At 33.9% G+C, this 19,612-nt stretch overlaps 1 protein-coding gene across 4 annotated transcripts in view; it reads left to right on the forward strand.

Annotated features, from left to right (window-relative positions):
• Positions 1–19,612, forward strand: part of SNTG1 (syntrophin gamma 1) — a 334,747-nt gene that overhangs the window by 228,189 nt on the left and 86,946 nt on the right. For all 4 annotated transcript variants that reach the window (XM_025147957.3, XM_004939849.5, XM_419197.7 and 1 more), the window contains 4 exons: positions 2,581–2,683; positions 4,008–4,090; positions 6,834–6,964; positions 10,678–10,807. In XM_025147957.3, coding sequence (XP_025003725.1) covers positions 2,581–2,683; positions 4,008–4,090; positions 6,834–6,964; positions 10,678–10,807 — 447 coding nt within the window. The remainder of the gene's footprint in view (positions 1–2,580; positions 2,684–4,007; positions 4,091–6,833; positions 6,965–10,677; positions 10,808–19,612) is intronic.

The following is a 19,612-nucleotide window of genomic DNA, read 5'->3' on the forward strand; positions in this document are numbered from 1 at the left end:
ACTCTAGAAGCTCATTCTGTATTGTATCTTTCAGTCAAACTGTTTGACTCCCTGTTTTCAACATCTAATTTTTTTCAGAGACATAACTCTCCATAACAACTAGCCACATTTATTTTGGCCATTACCCTTTTATAAAAGTTATCAATTTTCCATTTCTGAACATTAGCTGTTCTGGTATATTACTAAAAACATTCCTCAGCAGTCCTCGGTAAGAATAGATTTCCTCTCATATCTCATTCTCTTTCTGCATGAAGGAAAGACACTAAGGGAAATTGCATGTTGAATGAGGATACCAAGTAAACCATTCCTGTAAGGCATGCTTGATTTAATAGAGTTCAACAATTGTTTATTGCTTATATAAAAGAAAGGCAAAAATGTAAAGTTGAAGTAGAGATTTCAAATGAAAGCTTCAAAAAGACAGTTAATTCCGTTAAAAATGGAAGTTTCTTCAATTAACCTTATTTCCAACAATGGATTTGATAATCACTGAAAAGTAAGTGGCATGGGATTGATAGCTCATTTATTCTCTTTTTGTAATCATTAACTAGTAGTTTTCTTTTTCAATATTTTATATCTCTTTATTCTACATGCCAAATCCCATCACTTTCTGGCGTATGTGCTTTATGTACTCCAATATATGCTTTACTGAAATAAGTATTGATGACTTCATCTAGATTTTGTACCAGCTTCTTCATCACAGTTTCTCATCCTGTAAGTTTGAGAGAGAAAGAGAGAAAGCTTGGAGTAGAAAGGTCATATCAGACTACTTAGGACAACTTCTAGCATTTGTACAGCAATATTATCAAATGTAATCATGTGGACTTATGGCTTGTTTAAATTTTGGAAGAAAAGTGTTCAGGGAGAGAGTTTAGTGTTTCAGCTTTTTTCACAGGTGGTGTCCTTAGGTATCTTCAGAAGATGACTCTGTAAGTTAGAGTTGCTAATTCTGTAACTTCTCCCTTTCTTCCCTGTTCTTGAGTAAAGACATTTTTTTAAAAGGTAAAGGATAGCTTTATTTTTCCTGCACTTTGTCTATCCACATCTGTGATTTCAGTGTAGAAAACATGCCTCCTGTCTGCTTTGGCTATGACTATTCTGAACCGTGTGACTGGTACAGAAGAGAGAAGGATGCGTTTTCTGAGGTTACAAGATGATCTCTGATGGAATTCAGGACTTCAGAGCCTTGATCTGACTGACTGTTCCACTGACAGTGTCATTGTCTTCCCATGAAATAAGTGTTATTTCTGAATTCTGAAATCTAAAAGATCAGAAATGGGAAGTACTCACTGAAGATCTTTCTGCTACAGCAGAAGTTTTGGAATATGATTTAAGTTGATGAAATTTGTTATGATGTATGTTTGGTTATTGGCATGCATACATACTACATTGCAAAGAATGCCTTGACAACCAGTGTGCTATTTTACATAATAAATAGTCTAAAATTTCAGAGGGGATTTCAGATACTGATTCAAATAATGTGTCATCACATTGTTACTTCTCTCTAGCTGCCACTGTGGAATAGGAAATACTGCATCTAAGTGAGAAGTTGACAATTTTTCTTGAGGGATTGCTTTAAATTAGCTTAATGTAGTGCAGTGATTTTCACATGGAGGTATCCCTTAAAATAGTAATATGTATGTATGCAGTTAAATGTGTAGGATAGGCTTCTCGTTGGCATGGATTAAATAAGTGCATTCTTCCATCAATTAAATTTCAAGGCATTTTGTCACACAGCAATGTTGCAGAAGGGTTACTTGTGAGTTATCCAGACACAGTGAGATCACAGCAGAAGAGGTCAAATATATACTGAATTAAAAAGGCAACTTAAATTAACCCTTATAAAGTTAACAAGTTATAGAGGCAGAACAACTGGAAATGTTCATTCTGATACCGAGTGTTATGTCACCTCATGGCTCTCGTGAAGTAACATGATTCCAATGTAAATTATCCCCTGTTAAGTATAGCATTTTGCTTAGCTGCTTGTGTGTCTCCTTTTTACCAATCTGGGGAGGTGCCTGGGGGTCCTCTTTCTCTGCTGTGTAGCTGGGGGTGTCATTAGCCACACCGCAAAAAAGCTAAAGGCATGAACACGAGCTACAGAAGTAGTTATGGGGGAGATATAATATGGCTAAGAGCATTCGCACATGGATAGGTGGTTCATTTGTCTCCCTACTTCCTTCCTACCGTAGTCCTTCCGTAGGACTGTGGTGTAGCTGTGGAAACTGCAGCTTCTGTTTTGGTTGGAGATTTATGAGACAACCTCAGCAAAACTAAACTAAACCAAAAATAATTTGTACGCGTGGGTTACTGTTGATGCCAGATCTGGAAGGAGGAGGTACACAGGCTGAAAAGTGTCAGAGAGCAAGCTGTAGAAGCAGCCAGTGCTGTTTCCACACCAGTATTATCTGTTTGTGTCACTAGGAGCAGAGCACATAGAAAGCTTTACATCTTGCTTTCTTTTTGAAAAATGTCATTGCAATAAATCGCAGCTATATGAAAACTTCATGGCACTGCTTATATTTCTGCTGTGTTTTGGTCATACATGTATATCAGAGTGTCCTGTCTGTACTTCTCTTCCAGGTTCAGGTCCTTCGCAATGCGGGGGAAGAAGTGACCCTAACTGTGTCCTTTCTGAAGAGAGCACCTGCTTTTCTCAAACTGCCACTGAATGAAGATTGTGCATGTAAGCCTTTATTACTTGACCAAAATAAACCTTAATTCAATGCTCGTGAATACTTGCAGCTTCTGAACCTAGTGTGCATTGGGGGTGGTTAACAACAGCTTTCTCAGTCAGCATTGTGGCCCAAATATGAGCTTCTCATTTTGCCAGATCTCATGGTGGCAGTCACCTTAAACTAAAGACTGCAGTCCTTGCTTGAAAAACAGATCACCTTGTATTTGGCTGGTGTGAATCAGCAAAGTTGAGTCAGGGGAATTACATTAAGTTACAGTAGCTCACATTTTGATGCAGAGTATTTAAAAGCATTTTTCCATGGAGCACCAGATAACAGTTTAGTCCAGGAATTTTGCCTTCTAGATGTGAAAATGACATCATGTGGGTAAATTTTGAGGGCTTAACTTTCTCATTTAAAATTCAGCAGTTTTCATGTAGGTGTCTATGTATTTAAAAATAAATGTATCTAAAATGTTTAATATTTTAAGTCCAACAGAGTTTTAGTAAGCTAGCCCCATCAGAAGCAAATGCAGACAGCTGTCTTCCTTAAATTGTATGAAATTGTGAGTGTGGGCGCATAATTACACAGTTGCAGCATACCCAAGCATATGTGTAATCATCCTGCGCCTTTTGGCATTACTTTCTGCTTCTTTCTTCTTCCTAAAAGGAGCAACAAAACAAAAATGTGTTTGATTTCAACACTTCTAGGCCTTGATTTTACATCAGTAGCAATTAAATAAACTAAGTTTTGATATATCTTATATAAAATCAGTTGTGGAAGTATAATCTTTATCTTGTACCCAGATATTGAACATTAGTGAGGCAAGAAAAGATACAACACCAGAAATTTTCTTAAATAAAAATGAATCCCAGTAACTCATTGCTGCTTTTATGAAAGGATGTGGTGCCATAGAGAACACTGAGTAATGCACAGTAGCATAGAATAGCACATAGAAACGCACACTCAAATAGATCCTATCATATGTTTTATGAGATGTAGCTCTGTATCCTAAGTTGCTACAAGAACTGTTAAACCTGTGAACTTCATAGAGAATGGCAAAAGCATCGTCTGACTGTTTCCTTTAAGTGAGAACCAATTAAGGAAGTGCACACTTTCCTTTTATTATCAGATTTGCAAAAACATTTGTGATTTTTTTTCTTACTGAGCAGATTATTAACATTTTTGCAAATCACCAGGGGAGAGTTGAACCTTGAGTTCTAGGTATGACAAAATCAACTGCAGAGGAAAACATGCAAGCACACAAACACAGAAACTTTTATTAAAACAGTATAGATTAATTATATATTTTTGGTATATCCATGTTGGTGTTAGGTGCCCCCAGTGACCAAAGCAGTGGCACTTCCTCTCCCCTGTGCGACAGTGGCTTGCATCTCAACTACCATCCCAACAACACGGTAAGAGCTTATATTTCTTTCATGAAATTACATAAGAAAAGAAATAGCTAAGTGAAAGTAATTAATGAAAGACAGCATCATGGGAGGAACTCTAATTAGCATTGGAGATAGTTCCATAGGGGGCTAAAAATTCTCAGCCAGATATTACAGCTAAGAATAAAACTATGAGGAATTGTAGCAGCTGAGATTATGCTTTGATAAATGTGATTACTATTTTTATCTGGACAATGGGAATTTTGAGAAAGTTTTGTCTTTTACATTTATTTGCAGAGCAGAGAGAATAAAATTATTAAAGTGAAAATATAGCCATTTAAAGAGGAGATAGGAAACCTTTTCAGAATATTGTTCCATATATTTTATTTAATTTCTTATTTAGAACTTTTGACAAAGGCTTATTCAGGCGCATGTTTTTGCCTATTCTAAAGGTGTGAACATTTTCCTCCTATTAACTAGCACTAACAATTGTACTGAAGAACAATACGCATTATGCAGTGAAGTGCCTTTAGCATGAAGTGCTATAGATCTTTGTTCAGGTTTGTCATTAAAAATTTCTTAGAAATGCAACACAGTGCTTTTTATGTATTTCTTAGTCATGAAAAGCAGCACTTACGATATTCTGTATAGTTTTTTTTTATGTGTATTTGGCTTTGTGACAGATATACTCAGAATAGAAATCACAGAATAAATAAATCTGTATATCACATTATTATTACAGATATATAAAAATGAACAGAAGTGTAAGCACTAATCAGAGGACTTCCTGTCTCTAATGTCTGGCTTCCTTTATTGTTCTTTCTTATTTCACTAATAAAAAGTTTCAAATGGGAGCCCATAAACTTAGAAGTCAATAGCACAGATTTAAGCCTAATGAGGATCTAAGAAACCTTTTGAGTTTATATATGTTTAGAGGAGATGGCATTCATCAAAAAGAGACAAAAGTAGTAGCATTGAATCTTGCTGTAGGTCAGAAAAACAGTAAATGCATCTTTTAATAGTGGAACAACATCAGAAACAAACATCTCAGCTGTTTATATACGTATGTGGAAAGGTAATTGGAGGGCATTCTAAGGTTATTTTGCTAGCCACTTTAAGTCTAGCTTTGCTTTTAGGGTAAAAGCCATGCTTCCATTCAGGAATCATATTGCTGCTGCAGGTGTCAAAAATTATGTAAGTTACCTACAGTTTCTATTTGAACTGATAATAATTTAATGAAAACAAGTTTGTTTTGTTTTTTTCTCATTCAGTCTTCTTGCCTGGGATATCTCCTTGTGATGGAATAGAATGCTTCATAATGCCAGATGAAAACTCTATATGAATTTCCAACACATGTACAAATCTATGTCATTGTCATTCCATATTGTGAAATTATCTTCTAGAATGTATTGTGTCTTATGGCCGTAGGGTATTTCTTATTTATAACCTTGGTGATCCACATGACTGAGATTTTTTGCTCAAAAGAATTTGGAGTAGACAGGACTGGTTTGGGTCTTACTAATTTAACAATAGAAAGTGCTATGCTAACTAAAAGCAGGGTTACCACTTCTGTTGCTCTTGGACATAGATCTACTGTCTGCATCTAATTTCTTGCCACATTTCAACTTTTTCCTAAAGGTTCATCACAGCTGAAAAAAGTTCCTGAAAACAGACAGAACACTTGAAAAGTTGATCAAAACAGTATCCTAACTTAGTCTTTCTACTCCATCATTTATTTATGTGGATTTATTTTGACGGAATGTATGGAATATTTCACCAGAGTGTCAGTGTTTTACGTACATGAACGTACTTTTGAAAATCCTGCTGTTCAGACAAATTGTTGTTCCTTGTGCTCTTTCATGTTACACACATTAGAAATATATGAACATTCATTTAAAAGTTTGCCAAAGCTTTAAAACTTGAAAAAACAAGGTATTTCTTTTTAACATTTATTTTCAGAAAATATGTGTAAGAAAAAGTATGAAGAAAAAAGTTAAAAAAAGATGGTGATTCAGGATCAGTGGGTTCAATATTGCTGATATACAGAAAAGACTTTACATATTTCAGTGCAAATCTTCTTCAGAACATGGCATGATGACTAGCTCTATTTTGAAAAGTATGTGTTTTGTAAAGTAAGGATGAGGTGCTGGATTTTTTGAAAATATTTTTTTTTACCCCCATAATAATAATAACAATAATAATCTCTTGTGTAAATAGGTAAAATTCATATATTGAGTGAACAATTTTCATCATGTATTAATTCATATGAATTAATATATAATATTATATAATATAAAATACCAGTGAAGTGAAATTAGAATAGATGTATATGTAATTGAGTATGGAGCCATAGAAAACACCTGAATTATGATTGACTAACATAGAAAACAGCGTTACTCATGGTACATATATAAATCCTGTAACCGATAACATAATATATAGGAAATACTTTTATTTATGACTAATCATCTATTTATGACTAATCATCCCCCAAAATTATGCAATCTGTTTTTGTTAGGTTTCTAGAATATTGCTACTTGTATTTTCTCTAAACATTTTGATGTTGAGCTTTACATAGGTTAGTTTTATTTGTGACAAAAAGTTTAGAATCTGTCCAGTGCTAGCTAGAATTGGTGCCGTATGATCTGAGGAAAGTGGATGGCTGTGCTAAATATAAGGTCTTTGAAATAGCTATTTTTTTTTTTTCCAAATCTGCTGAGTATTTATAATGAAGCCCAAAACTGAGAAGGACCTTCTAAATGTTTTTCAGGATACATTATCATGTTCCTCATGGCCAACATCCCCAGGACTTAGATGGGAAAAAAGGTGGTGTGATCTCCGATTAATTCCACTTCTTCATTCACGATTTTCCCAGTACCTTCCAGGATCAGATTTATGCAGGTAAATAAGTTCAGAAAGCTGAAACTATTGACTTCTTGATTTAGAGATGCAGTCCTCAGGGATTTGATATATGAAGAAGAGTAGTGTTATTATTTCCAATGCAGCTCTGAGAGATATGGGACAGAAGACATGGGACGTGGGAAGTTCACAAGCTTAAATTTATTGCATCACCTGATCACCTGACTAGTCATCAACCATTAATAGCTTGAACTTTTTCTGTTCCTACATTCAAAAACACATGAAGTTACTTAATTAATATGTAAAATCTTCATTAATATTTCGGTTATAACTGTTTTGCAGAAGAACATTTCAGGTATCATTTCTTTATTCTTATGTTCACCTTTTCCCCTGGAAAGGGGTTTTGCAGTCAAGTGTTACCACTTCCCTCCAGGTGTGGGTTTCTGATCCCAATGGAAACTAAAAGATCATAAGTCAATTTTGGGTTTCTTTGGGGTCATTTTTGTTGTTTCTCATCACAACCTTCTTCTCATTAGTTTTTACCAAATGTTTGAAAGTTACACAAAAGCCTCCCACAACCTCAATTAATTCTAAGAGCTATTGTTTCTTTAAAGTATACCACATAGGTTTGCAGTCTTGTTTCCTATTTACAGAGCTGATATTAAAGCAGTTTAGTCAATAGTCACTAGATGATTGTTAAACTAAAAACAGCTTATGGTCTCTGAATAGTGATAGCAAAATCATGCTTACTTTTCTACATGATTCTTGATCTCTTGACAATTATTGGCCCGGAGACTTAAAATGCAAAAGCTACATTGGCTCATTGGCTGAGCTGAAGTAGAGCAGGATATAGATGCCAGAGATGTAAGCTTTCTTGTATATGATTCTGTGAAAACCTTCAGCTCAATGTTTGGTTGAAATATATATATATAATATATATATATTGAAATATATATAATTAACAGCATATATCATAAAGGACCCAGAATTATAAAAGTCAAATCTGAGATCTGTTCTGCTGTACATTCCAGATAAGATAATGTTGGCTAGAACTACTCATGGGGAAAATTGGGATATATTAAACTATTCATAGATATAAGACTTTCACATTCAGTCTTCTATAGCAATAAAACACAAGCATAATACGCTCATTATAGAACTTGTACATGACAGAGAAAGATTATGTGTAGGCAGCAATATTCCTGAGATTTCAATTTTCAAAAAAATAAGTTCACAGATGTATTTGTAAAACACTGAATACCTGAAGTCACGCTCACACCTTGAGTGATTACTAATTATCTCTCTGTATTTTCCTGTGCTATCTGACATGAGGAAGAGTACTTAAAAGTAAATAAATAAATAAATAAAAAATCAATTACATTTGATAGAGAGAAGCAGAGTTGCTTTTTTGTTGTTTTTTTTCCTCAAAAAACATGGAGCCAATATTTTGCTGGTAACAAGCTAGTTTGTGAGTGTTTTAAAATAGTTTATAAATCTGTGTATTTTAAAATATGACTCCCTCCAAAAATTTGTTTTCAAAGAAAGGTAGAAAAAATTTTAAAGGGACTGAAAATGAGAATATAAAGAACAATGTTAAGGAAAGAATATTGCTAATTATAATAAGGAAAAGAACATAGAATGTTATATACTATATAAAGTATATCATTTTTAGAACGTGAGATGTGTAATTGAATAAGAATCTGATCTTACTTTTTGTTGTTGTTGTTGTATTAAAAACGATTAATAATATTTTTTATTTAATACAATATGTTTTGGGTTGTGATATGGTCTTTGACTGGTAGATTAATTTAAGCTATTATTACAGTAATCTAAAACTAAGACATTCTACTGCCCGAACACATTCAGAAAAAAAAAAAATAAAAAAATCAGGAGGTCACCGTACATCTCATTGACATTTGGGCAGGAGCATCCTGGAAAAATAATTCTGCGCATATGCAGATCAAATACTTAGGAATGGGCTACTGTGTACCAAATGCATCAGACTGTACAGATCAATGTCATGTGTTATTAGATTCCTTGGTCTATGATAGGCAGAGTAGAAAGAATGGGAGTCCTGAGAATATATTTATTGTTAATCAGCACCCTTGTCAGAGCATTGTGCTGTAGTCTTTATGTAATAACTTATTTAGCATGTTATTGTGGATGAATTTATGATTTCTGTTTATGGTCGCTAAAAAAGACCATTTAAAGACGTACTAAATAAATACTGTTTTACCTTTTAGGTATATTAGCTGAAGATGCCTTAAATAAACCTCCAAAAGCTTTGAAGTATTGTAAAGACGAGAAGTTAGTTTTTTAAAAACATATATTTTAGATGGTGTCTTTAGGGGTTTAAAGACAGTTGACCACCTTTGTGAAAAGACAACTGAACTGATGAGTTAGGTGATAGATTTAGATAAACCATGGGTGTCTTCACAATCATGTTTGGATACATAAGCTTTATCTTCCAGTCAGAACTTATTCTCATGATGGAATTGCTCAAGGAAAAGGCATGTCTCTAATTCATTTTTATGCTTGTCCTAAATGAAAGGAAAGCCTGTACTTGACACAGACACAGAAGGACCCTTATGGTTGAGGTAGATACTGGCTCTGTATTCTATAAAACCAGTTGATAGTTTTGTGAAGTAAAAAACTAATAGTTTTGCAGAATCAATATCAGTCTTGAGTGACACTCAGTTTTACACTGAAGATAACACTCATTTTGCCTCAGCCTTCTAAAAAATCTGAACAATGTGCTTGATTTTAAACCACGAATGGATTAATTTGTAGGAGAATGCTAGCAGTGGAACTTTATGTTCTCTGTATGCTTAGTAATATCCTATTCTGTGAAACTGGCTGATAATGAGCTTTTGGGGTTCTGAAGCTAGAGACCTGTCAACCTTCCCAAAGGCCAGAAAGGCCTTTTACAAAAGTTAGATCTGCTATGGCTTTACAATTTCAAAGTTTCCTCTTGTTCTGTAGCTGTTCAGGACTCAGATGTGGAAAGTCAAACTATGATGCATCATTGAACATTGTGTAAGTTCCAAAAATGTTGTTGGGGTAGAGACATCCCAGTGACAACTGCTTTTGTCAATGGATGCCTCTTAGCATTCCAGTGTCATCTGCTAATGATTCTGCATTCAGAAATGCAATTGAAAAAATCATTAATGCTACCTCGTCAAATCTGAATCACCAGCTATTCCATCAACAGGTAAGAAGAGGATCATTTACAATGAAAATTCTATCACCAAAAGCAGCTAACAAGCTATAACAGTAGCCTTACTGTGTTTTAAAAATTAATTGGGAGAATGAAACAAAATTTTTTGAGAAAAAGGTGCAGTATTCCACTGAATTTCATGAAAGGCTACCTACAGTCTGTTGCATTTTCCTTCTCTGTGATCTTCACTATTCAATTATTAATGCTTTGATATGCATCAATTATTTCACTTGTTTAGCTGCTGAAATCAGTGTTGGACAAGATTCTATGGAGCAAGTCAATAGGATTTTCTTATAGCTTCATGGAAACTTAATATAGGAATAGTTGACCTTTTTATATGACATTTAATATGTAGCTGATTGTTTTAATGTCAGGTATTTATAAAACAGGAAAACCAGCAATTTATCAGTGTTCACTGGCTGACCTTCCTTACAGTTGAAAGAAAAGCATTTCTACAAGTATTGCAAGTATTGTTAAGATGGTATGCTAGAACAGATGAAATTTTCTTCTGACCTGATCTGTTATGACATGTCTATAGGCAAAATGCGTTCCAAGTAATTGCTGTGGATGGGGTTTGCAGTGGAATAATTCAATGTCTCTCTGCTGAAGACTGTATTGACTGGCTACAAGCAATAGCAAGTAACATTTCCAACCTCACAAAGCACAATGTAAGTATGGATCCAAGCAAGCCAGAAGGTTTCCCAATCATATTTGATTATAACTGTCATAAAAGCCTAATGGGTTCAAGCACAGAATTATCTGCATATAAACAATGCTCGAGGCTGTCTGAGAGAAGTCAACTCAAGTTTATCATCAAATCAGACTTTGTGAGAAATCACTGAATGGGAAAATATTCTCCCCTACAGTCATCTAGTTCACTTCATCGCTATCAGCATTGCATATTTAGCAATACCAGCTATCATGAGAAACAAAAACTAGACACAAGAGAAAGCCAGGTGTGATGGATGAGAACATATAAAAGCAAAAGGAAATCCTGCATTTTCTTGATGGTTTGAAAAGGTATATCTATATTGAAATTGTTATAATTGGATCTGAATTAGATATTAGGTCTGTTTAGGTATCATTTAACGCAAGTACAATACAAATCCTCACTATCAAGAAAGATTCAATGCATTTATGCTTCATGCACTGTATTTCTATGGTCTGATCTTGTGGGATAGATAACTTTTTATTGAAACAAGGATAATTGTTATGCTTGGGTTTTGCTAAACTATTCCAAAGTTCACTTGAAAGCTCTTAAGTTATTTTTAGATCTACCTAGGATATATCTTGCATTTGATAAATAAAATGTAGTTTTCAGCTTAGAATTCTATGATTCCTTTTCTGTTCTGTCTACAAAAATACAGAACACGTGGGTAACTCTATTATTTTGAAGTAATTTAGAACAAGGAAGCCCTTGAGGATTTAATTTATATTCTTTCAGATTTCCTTAAATCTGTTTTAGCCTCCCAAATCTAACTAGATTTGCTTTGGTTTCAAATACAGGGAACATATTGAAGGAAGTTGTATTTCTTGCAGATTTTTATTCAAGATGCAAAACTATGTTCCATCTGGCAGCAATATGTAAAAGTCATTGTATTATAAAAATGTGATAGACATGAATTCATCCACCATCTGCAAGCTTCCATGCAGTGCAAGCCAACTTTATGGCTTTTTACTTCTCTTTACATTGCTATTATTGTACAGAACTTGTCTACTAGGCATCCTGACAAATGAGTGTGCTGGTTAATTTTTTTTTCTTGCCATCATTAACTCAGACTATTGATTATTCTGGCAATCTAAAGCAGTATATTTGTTTACTTACAGTAGGTAGAAGCATCTAAAATTCATCTGATAATACTTTATGTATCTCTTATGAAACTGTAACCATGGTTGCTTAGTGTAACTTGGATTTTGTTAATGCACTGTTGTTACATATAATACTTTCAATGTTTTAAAAAGGAGTATAGTATATCATTCTACACTACTTTTCACAAAGAAACACAAACACTGTAACTGATGTTTTAAGTTAGGAAACAGCTGATGATATAATTATGCAAACATCCATATTTACCTTATCCCAAAGACATCCTGTAAAGAAATTGTGATTTAGTTTGGGCTTATGGCTATTGCAAATGATGTGTTTTACAACTGTCCTGATAGTTTATTGCCCATGTGAGTTTATAGAAACCAATGAGACTCTCTTTTTCATGATATACTTTCCTTAAAAATGTCAGTTGCCAGAAAAAATTAGTTGTTTGACAGCATATATGATAAGTGAATCTAAGGAATATTAGACAGTCAAAGGATAAAAGAGAAAAAGCAAACTGTTATTCAGAACAATGAGTAAATGTGAGTAGAGGTCCTTTTTTTTCTAAGAGTGATTACTGACCTACACGTACTGCTGATGCTAGCATTCTTCTTCTGTGAGAAGCATTTACTCACAGTCATTCTCCCTTCCCATTGGCATTCAATACCAAAGAAACAATGTGAGTCCAGGACTTTATTTAATTTTCAGACAAATTAAAATACATTGACTGCTTTTCTTTTTAGTTTCAGTTAATGTTTTATTTTTATCTATGTAAAGTAATTTTTCACTTAAATACTATATACATCATTGAAATGTAAACTTACATACTTTTTCTAACTTATGAAACAAGGAAGATTAAAACTAGTAAGATTATAAAAACTATATTGTTTCGGAAAGCATGTCCTTTACCAGTGTGTCAGGTTTGGACTCAGTAAGTTTGGGTGGGACTTATATTGCCTAATGTTAAATGTCTTAAAGCAGAATGTCTGAATACTTATCCCTCTGCTTTACTTCTGACATCTGTTTTCTGATGAGATGAATCCCCTCAGGGCATGGCTTTCTTTCCTTTGACTGGTTATGGACCCTGAGGTGGTGAGTTCAAACTCAGATATTTAAGGAGACGTGTATATTCCGTCACAGGTCTCTTTATGGGGTGAAAGAGAGCTTCTCTGAAGAAATCTAGCAAAGAAATGCCTGGATATTTTAACAGAAAATATTCTAGTTTCAGTATTCTGAACTATTTTACTTTTTTACACACAAACTTCAAACCCCACTGATGAGTGTGGTAAAAAGCCAACTTTCTTTCCCTGTATTTCCTTACAGATGTGAAATATAAATCCCAGGCTCCAAAGTCTCCTGTTTGAGACTATGGTTAAGTTATATTGTTGATCAGATAAAGTCAGAATTTCTTGTATTGTAATATTAAATGTCCACATCTGACTCAACAGTGGTGTAGTTCAGTTAAAGAATCAGCAGTGTAGCCAGAGAGTAACAGGATAACAAAAAGGCATGAGTGGAAGCAAAACCAGAATGTCTTGATTATTATCACCTTTGAAAGACAGTTCTGCTAATTGAGTCTAAATAATGGAGTCTGGAACATTTTGTCTATGGGCCAACATGTATTACCTGCAGTAATTTGAAGACTGTCCATCTTTGTGCAGTGTGAGATAAAACTTATATTACTATACAGCAAGATAGCTGCAGTTTTAATGCACAGATTTAGAAATTTATATTATGACTATTCAAGCAGAGAGATTACATAAAAATATCAGTATGCTGACTGATGTAGTGGGCTTCATTAGTTCTCAACTTTTTGTCAAAAAATGAATTTCAAGCATACAGTATTTTTCCTTCTATTTGGTAAATTAGGGGTAGTGTCCTCCAGTGTTTCTGAAATACTGAGAATGATACTGACAACTTGCATTTCTTTAGTTCCCCAGGATCAATGGAACAATTTCATATCAGATGGAATGCATCCTGTTAAGATTAAAAAACACAAATTGACTTGTTTATTTGTATGCAGCTCACAGGATATTACAGAAATGCACTGCTTAAGGTGACGTAGTATCATGTTATAATTGAGGAATGTCATAAAGGTCATTAATATCTGAACTTGAATTCCTCTCCAGTGTGAGCCATTTGAGCTGCATCTCTGCTAAAAATTCATCAGTTTAGGACTAGCTTCAAAAACCGGAGGAGTTATATTAAGCTCAGAGTTTTGTCAAAGCAGTCATCAAACTAGAGTTTGTGTGCTGAAACCTGAATAGGTTAAATTGAACCCGCACTTGGGAACTCTATTTCCCTTGTGAATTCATGAAGTACTTGTTGCCAGTCTGGATGACAGGCCAAAGAAGATTAGAATGGGAGAAACTGCTGCTTCTACCTTTTTTATCTGTGCTTTTCTGTTCTGCTGTGCCAATTCAGCTGTGAACTATTAGCCCTTCAATAAACACTTTTAGTTTGTGTTAATTTCTTTGATAATTATTACTGATTTCTCATCTTTAACACAGTATCCAACGGGTCACATAACTTTTAAAGAAACTATGCTCTTGGAACAGTCTAAGAAAAAATTCTAAAATCACATGCTATATAAAGATTCACTTGATGCCAGTACATCCCTAATTTATGTGGTACAGTTTTCAAGGGTCTCAGAGACAGTATTTGTAATGAATTCTGCAGGGATGAGGTTTTTTTTTTTTCAAACCTGGCTCAATTCAAAATTACTTGGGTACCCCAATATAGTTTCCAAGTACTGCCAAAAAAAATTAAATAAGGAAGAAGAAAATGTGGACAGAAGCTTTGGGTTTTGATAACAAAAGAATATATATATATATATGTTCAGTTATCATCTTGTAGGATACAGCTTAACAGATTCTTAGGGAATTTATCCTCCCAACTCGATATATGTCACTCTTGTCTATTGCTTTCAAATTTTTATATAGTGAATGCCATGATATTTCCTTATCCTTTCCTTTGCCATCATTTCCATGGAAGACACTGCACAGTCTGCAGATTTATGTTTCTTACCTTGACTTTAACACTTGACAGAGAAGAATCAACAAGAACTTCACCAGACAGGAATGACAGGCAACTGAGTAAAGGTTGCCAAGCAGTAAGTGACAAAAAGAGTTTTAAATTTATCTTGGGAATGCCTATAAGATCTTGCAAGAATTATTACCCAATAACTTGATACCATTCCATCATTTTACACCTTGCTAAATACCATGTGTCTCTGAAATGACTAAGGTGCACATATGCTACAGATAGAAATATGGTGATAACATGAAAACAGTAGAATTAATAGGTCTACCAAATTAGTATCTGATTCTGGGCACACCATGCTTTCCTGAACATGAGATTGTATTTTGAACAGATTCAAAAATTCAGTTGAAATATTCAATCATATGCTTAAAACATAATGCCTAATAAAAAGAAACTGCTTCTAAGATCACAAACTAATTTGTCCCAATCTTCACCAGAGACAAGAGAACAGTAATATCTTACTAAGTATCTATAATTCTGAAGTTTAGATGTAAGGATTGTAATAGCTTATTAGACGGAGGGAGAGAAAATAAATACAAGGCAGGAGAAAAATAGGCAATTAGTTTAATATGATCTGTTCTGCTTGTGGGAATAGTTAAATATCATAGGACTACATTCAGGGTTTAGTAAGATTTTTAATGATGTTGATAGTATGTGTCTCATTTTTCTGTTGAACCTGTAAGAGTATACTGTGGAATGAATTATGTGTATAATTCAGTGTCACGTATATGAAGTGAACAGATTTCACATTTCAAGTTTTTGTTTGAAATACCATGGGTGACCATCAGGATGCTGTGATGTAAGCCATTTTGGAGATTTCAGGAATTTTAATCTCTTAATTGTCCTGTGAATATTACAGTAATAATAAACATTTTGTTGATTACTATGCTATGCATTTTAGGAGTGAATCCAGAAAGATGAGTATTATTAGCAAACCTCATCAAATGGTATATTCTGTAGTAGTGCAAAACACAGACACTGTCTTCTAAAAGTTTAAGGCCTTTTGCAATGAAGAAAAAAATAGATCAAAAAGAAGTCTTCAGAAGAGTCTTAGTACAGTTGATTTTCCCTGAAATCAAATGAATTACTCAAATTGGATGTTATGTACTGAAATGTATAATAATCTGTTTCCTAAGCAATATTATGCATTCAAGTGTTTGTGGATTTCTGAAACTTTGTTTCTTTGTTTTGCATTCCGTTCCAGACTTTGTAAAAGAAAACGGGGGTCTTTACTCCAATATTGATACTTAGGCTTTTGTAATGTAACAATGTCATGTATATGTAGTTTTCATATGTAGGTCTCTTGAGGCACATTGATATAAGTGAAACAATGTAGTCCAATGAAATTTACATAAATCAAGTGTTTCCTATTTTTCCTATCCTTTAAAAGTGAAGTGTTTTTAGTGTGATATCTAGAAATACATTATGAAGTGTTACACATGGCCTTGTATTTGAAAAAAAAAAAAAAATTGTAGAATTTGCTGCATGTCTTATTTGAGTAACTGTTTCTGCATATACCTTGTTTATATGGTATATCCTCTTGGGTGTACTGATTTAGCTGCAAAGAAAGATAGGTTTTTTTCCAAACTTTCTTGCTGTTGCTTCAGTATATTTCATCTATATTTTAATAACATAACTTGAATTTGAAGGATAATTTCTAGAATATAATAAGTCAGGAGAAAAAATGCAAGGAAAGAGTAGTAGTTAAATGTGCTTTTATAATTTGTGCAAGCTTTAGCATTTTCCAGAATACTAACCTTACCTGGGAAACCTGTAACACAGAACTTCTGCCTTCATGACTGGAGCCTTTGTTATGACACATTCTGATTATGATGATATCACTCATCATTCAAATATGGAGTTTTTACTTGAAATATACATTGTAAATTGTAATTAATCATGATAGTTTTGAAATGAAATTGTCTTTTTGTACTAAATTTCTCCCAAGTAGTCAAACCTTTTTAATAATATAATTCCAGTTTTACTGTACATATTATCATAAGTCTTGAAGCAGTCAATAAAAATGTTACCATCTCTGTCATAAATTGCCATCTATATATCTCTAAGAGTAATAACATCCTTTAAAACAAAAATTAAAAAAAAAAATCAAATGTTCTGTGAACTGAACTACAATTTACTTCTTACATGTAAACCTTAAAAAAAAAAACCATACAATAATGTAGAGAGAATATTTTCTCAATTTTATCTTCATAATGCTTTCGTACAACAAAGGATCCATACATTTTCTCCAACTCGTTCAGTTTCATATGGATTCAAACTAAAAATGATAGTCTTGCACTGGTACTTAGATAAAAGCAAAACATCAGAATATATGCTTTGCTCTTTATGTGGGATTTATTTGAAGCTTTGAAACTATCTCCCTCTCTTCTTTAGTGTCATTATTATTGAAAGCTTAAGTTGGCACTCTATAATAAAGTGTGTTTTGTCCTTACAAGACAGTTTAGAGAGATGTCTTGACATCCAACCCTGGTGAAAAGTATAGAAAGGAACCTGTAATTAAGAAAAACTGAAACTTCCTTCATGGGTTTAAAGGGGCAAAGAAGGGATGACAAGGATAAAAGAAGTAGGACTAGTCTGACTGGGAATGCAGGTAAGCCACTTGGGTTTTTACAGAAAGGCAGTACATGGAAAAAGAAGGTACTCATTAAAAGTTGCCCTTTCCTGCCAAAATGCCAAGCTGCCCTTTCAGTAACAGCTGGAGACCTCCATCTATTTTAACTTATTTTTTGTTGTACCACATACTGTTCAATATTCCACAGTTGGTTTATTGTAAGTGAGAGTGTGTTGAAAGAGGCTTCTTAATCACAAACTGCTGTTGATAGAGCTGCAACTGGGAACTGGGAGGCTAAGCAATAGTAACTTTCCTCTTCATATCTATTCTCTTTGCAGTCTAAAACATAAATATTATTTTAAAGTGGTTAGCTCATTTTTACATCTGTTTCCTCTTATCGTTAGAATATATTTTTTAGAAGATGGTTACATCAACAGCTTTACTCCTTTCTTCCACAACCAATTAAAAAAAAAAAAAAAGAAGAAGAATTAAAGGAAATTGAATGCATTCAAAGAGCCATAAGACACCTCAGGGTATATATGATATCAGTAGATTAGTGTGTTGAAAACATTTTCTCCATTTGGTTGTCTTGCTTCATAAAGTGCCATAGACATCCAGTGTGCTCTGGTAGCACGTAGCTTATATTTGCCCAAGGAAGAGCAGGACTCAGATCAGAATGCAGGGGAGTGTGGTAAGAAACAGGAATTTTAGTCATAAAGCTTCAAGAGATTGGGGGAAACAAGTCCAGCTGATGGGAAAATAAACAGAACTGCAGAGGACCTATAAGCAGAAAATCCTGCATAGGAAATATGCCTGAGATTGCACTTGTGACGTACACATTAACAAAATGAGTTACAAAAATCTGTTGCAAGTTTTGTATCTCCTAATAATACCCTATGTAGTGGTTGTGGCAGGTATCTATGAACAAAGTCTGAAATTATAGGCATGCTGATGGCCTGTGTGGGCAGTGGTCCAATTGTAAGGTTTTGTTTTGTCCATTTGTTTATTTCAGAAAATTAGATAATTATTTATTTGAGAGAATGACACTGAGGTCATGAAATACGACATGAAAAATTTAGGATGGAGCATCTTGGTTTCTTCTTATCGCCTAATGCGTGGCACTCCGACTTACTGCACTGGAAAGCGAATTATTCATTTCCTTGTAGGATTTCTACCTTTTAAAACTTTTTTTTTTTTTTTTTTTTGTAATGATCATATGTAACTTTTCTGTTTTCTTTTTTTCCTAATTTTTTCAATTTTTTAAAACATTTTAAAGTTTTAGAATTGTGTTTTCTTCATTTTACCAATCACTGTAACTTTGAAATATGCTAAGAAGTAAAACAGAGATCCCAGAGATGCAGGATTCTTCATAGAATCCTGAATTATCATCAGGGTTATTTCATCTTGGGAAAGAACAGTATAAGTAATTAAACCCTATCATTAAGACTAAGGGAAATAAAGAAGTAAACTGCTTTAATGTTACATATGTGTTACATGTATATGTTCATATATAGAAAAATCATAGAATCATAGAATGGTTTGGGTTGGAAGGGACCTTTAAGATCATCTAGTTCCAACCCCCTGCTCTAGGCAGGGACACCTCCCTCTAGACCTTGTTGCTCAAAGACCCATCCAGCCTGGCCTATGCTTCCAGGGAAGAAGAATTCTAACCTTCTCTGGGCAACCTGTTCCAGTGTCTCACCACCCTCACAGTAAAACATGTATATAGAGCTTAAGATTTTAAAATATTAAGAAGAAAAAAGTAAGAAATCTACAAAATGTATTTTACTACTTTATTTCTTTATGAAATCAAAACTGTTCATACTCTGGTATATAGAATAATGTCTCAGAGAGTATTAATCCCATATATTTGATTAATATCAAAGTGACTATGCATTTTTATATTTGATGCAGGTAATCAGTTCTCTATTCCCCAGTTTTGCTTTTTTTAATGAGAATATTATCGCTTATGCCTGGGTAGTCTGTCAAGAGAGTGCTTCATAACAGAAGTGTACATACGGGATCTCCAGTTTTAGATAGAAATCTAAT

The sequence above is a fragment of the Gallus gallus genome, chromosome 2, assembly GCF_016699485.2.
Source record: "Gallus gallus isolate bGalGal1 chromosome 2, bGalGal1.mat.broiler.GRCg7b, whole genome shotgun sequence".
Taxonomy (NCBI): domain Eukaryota; kingdom Metazoa; phylum Chordata; class Aves; order Galliformes; family Phasianidae; genus Gallus; species Gallus gallus.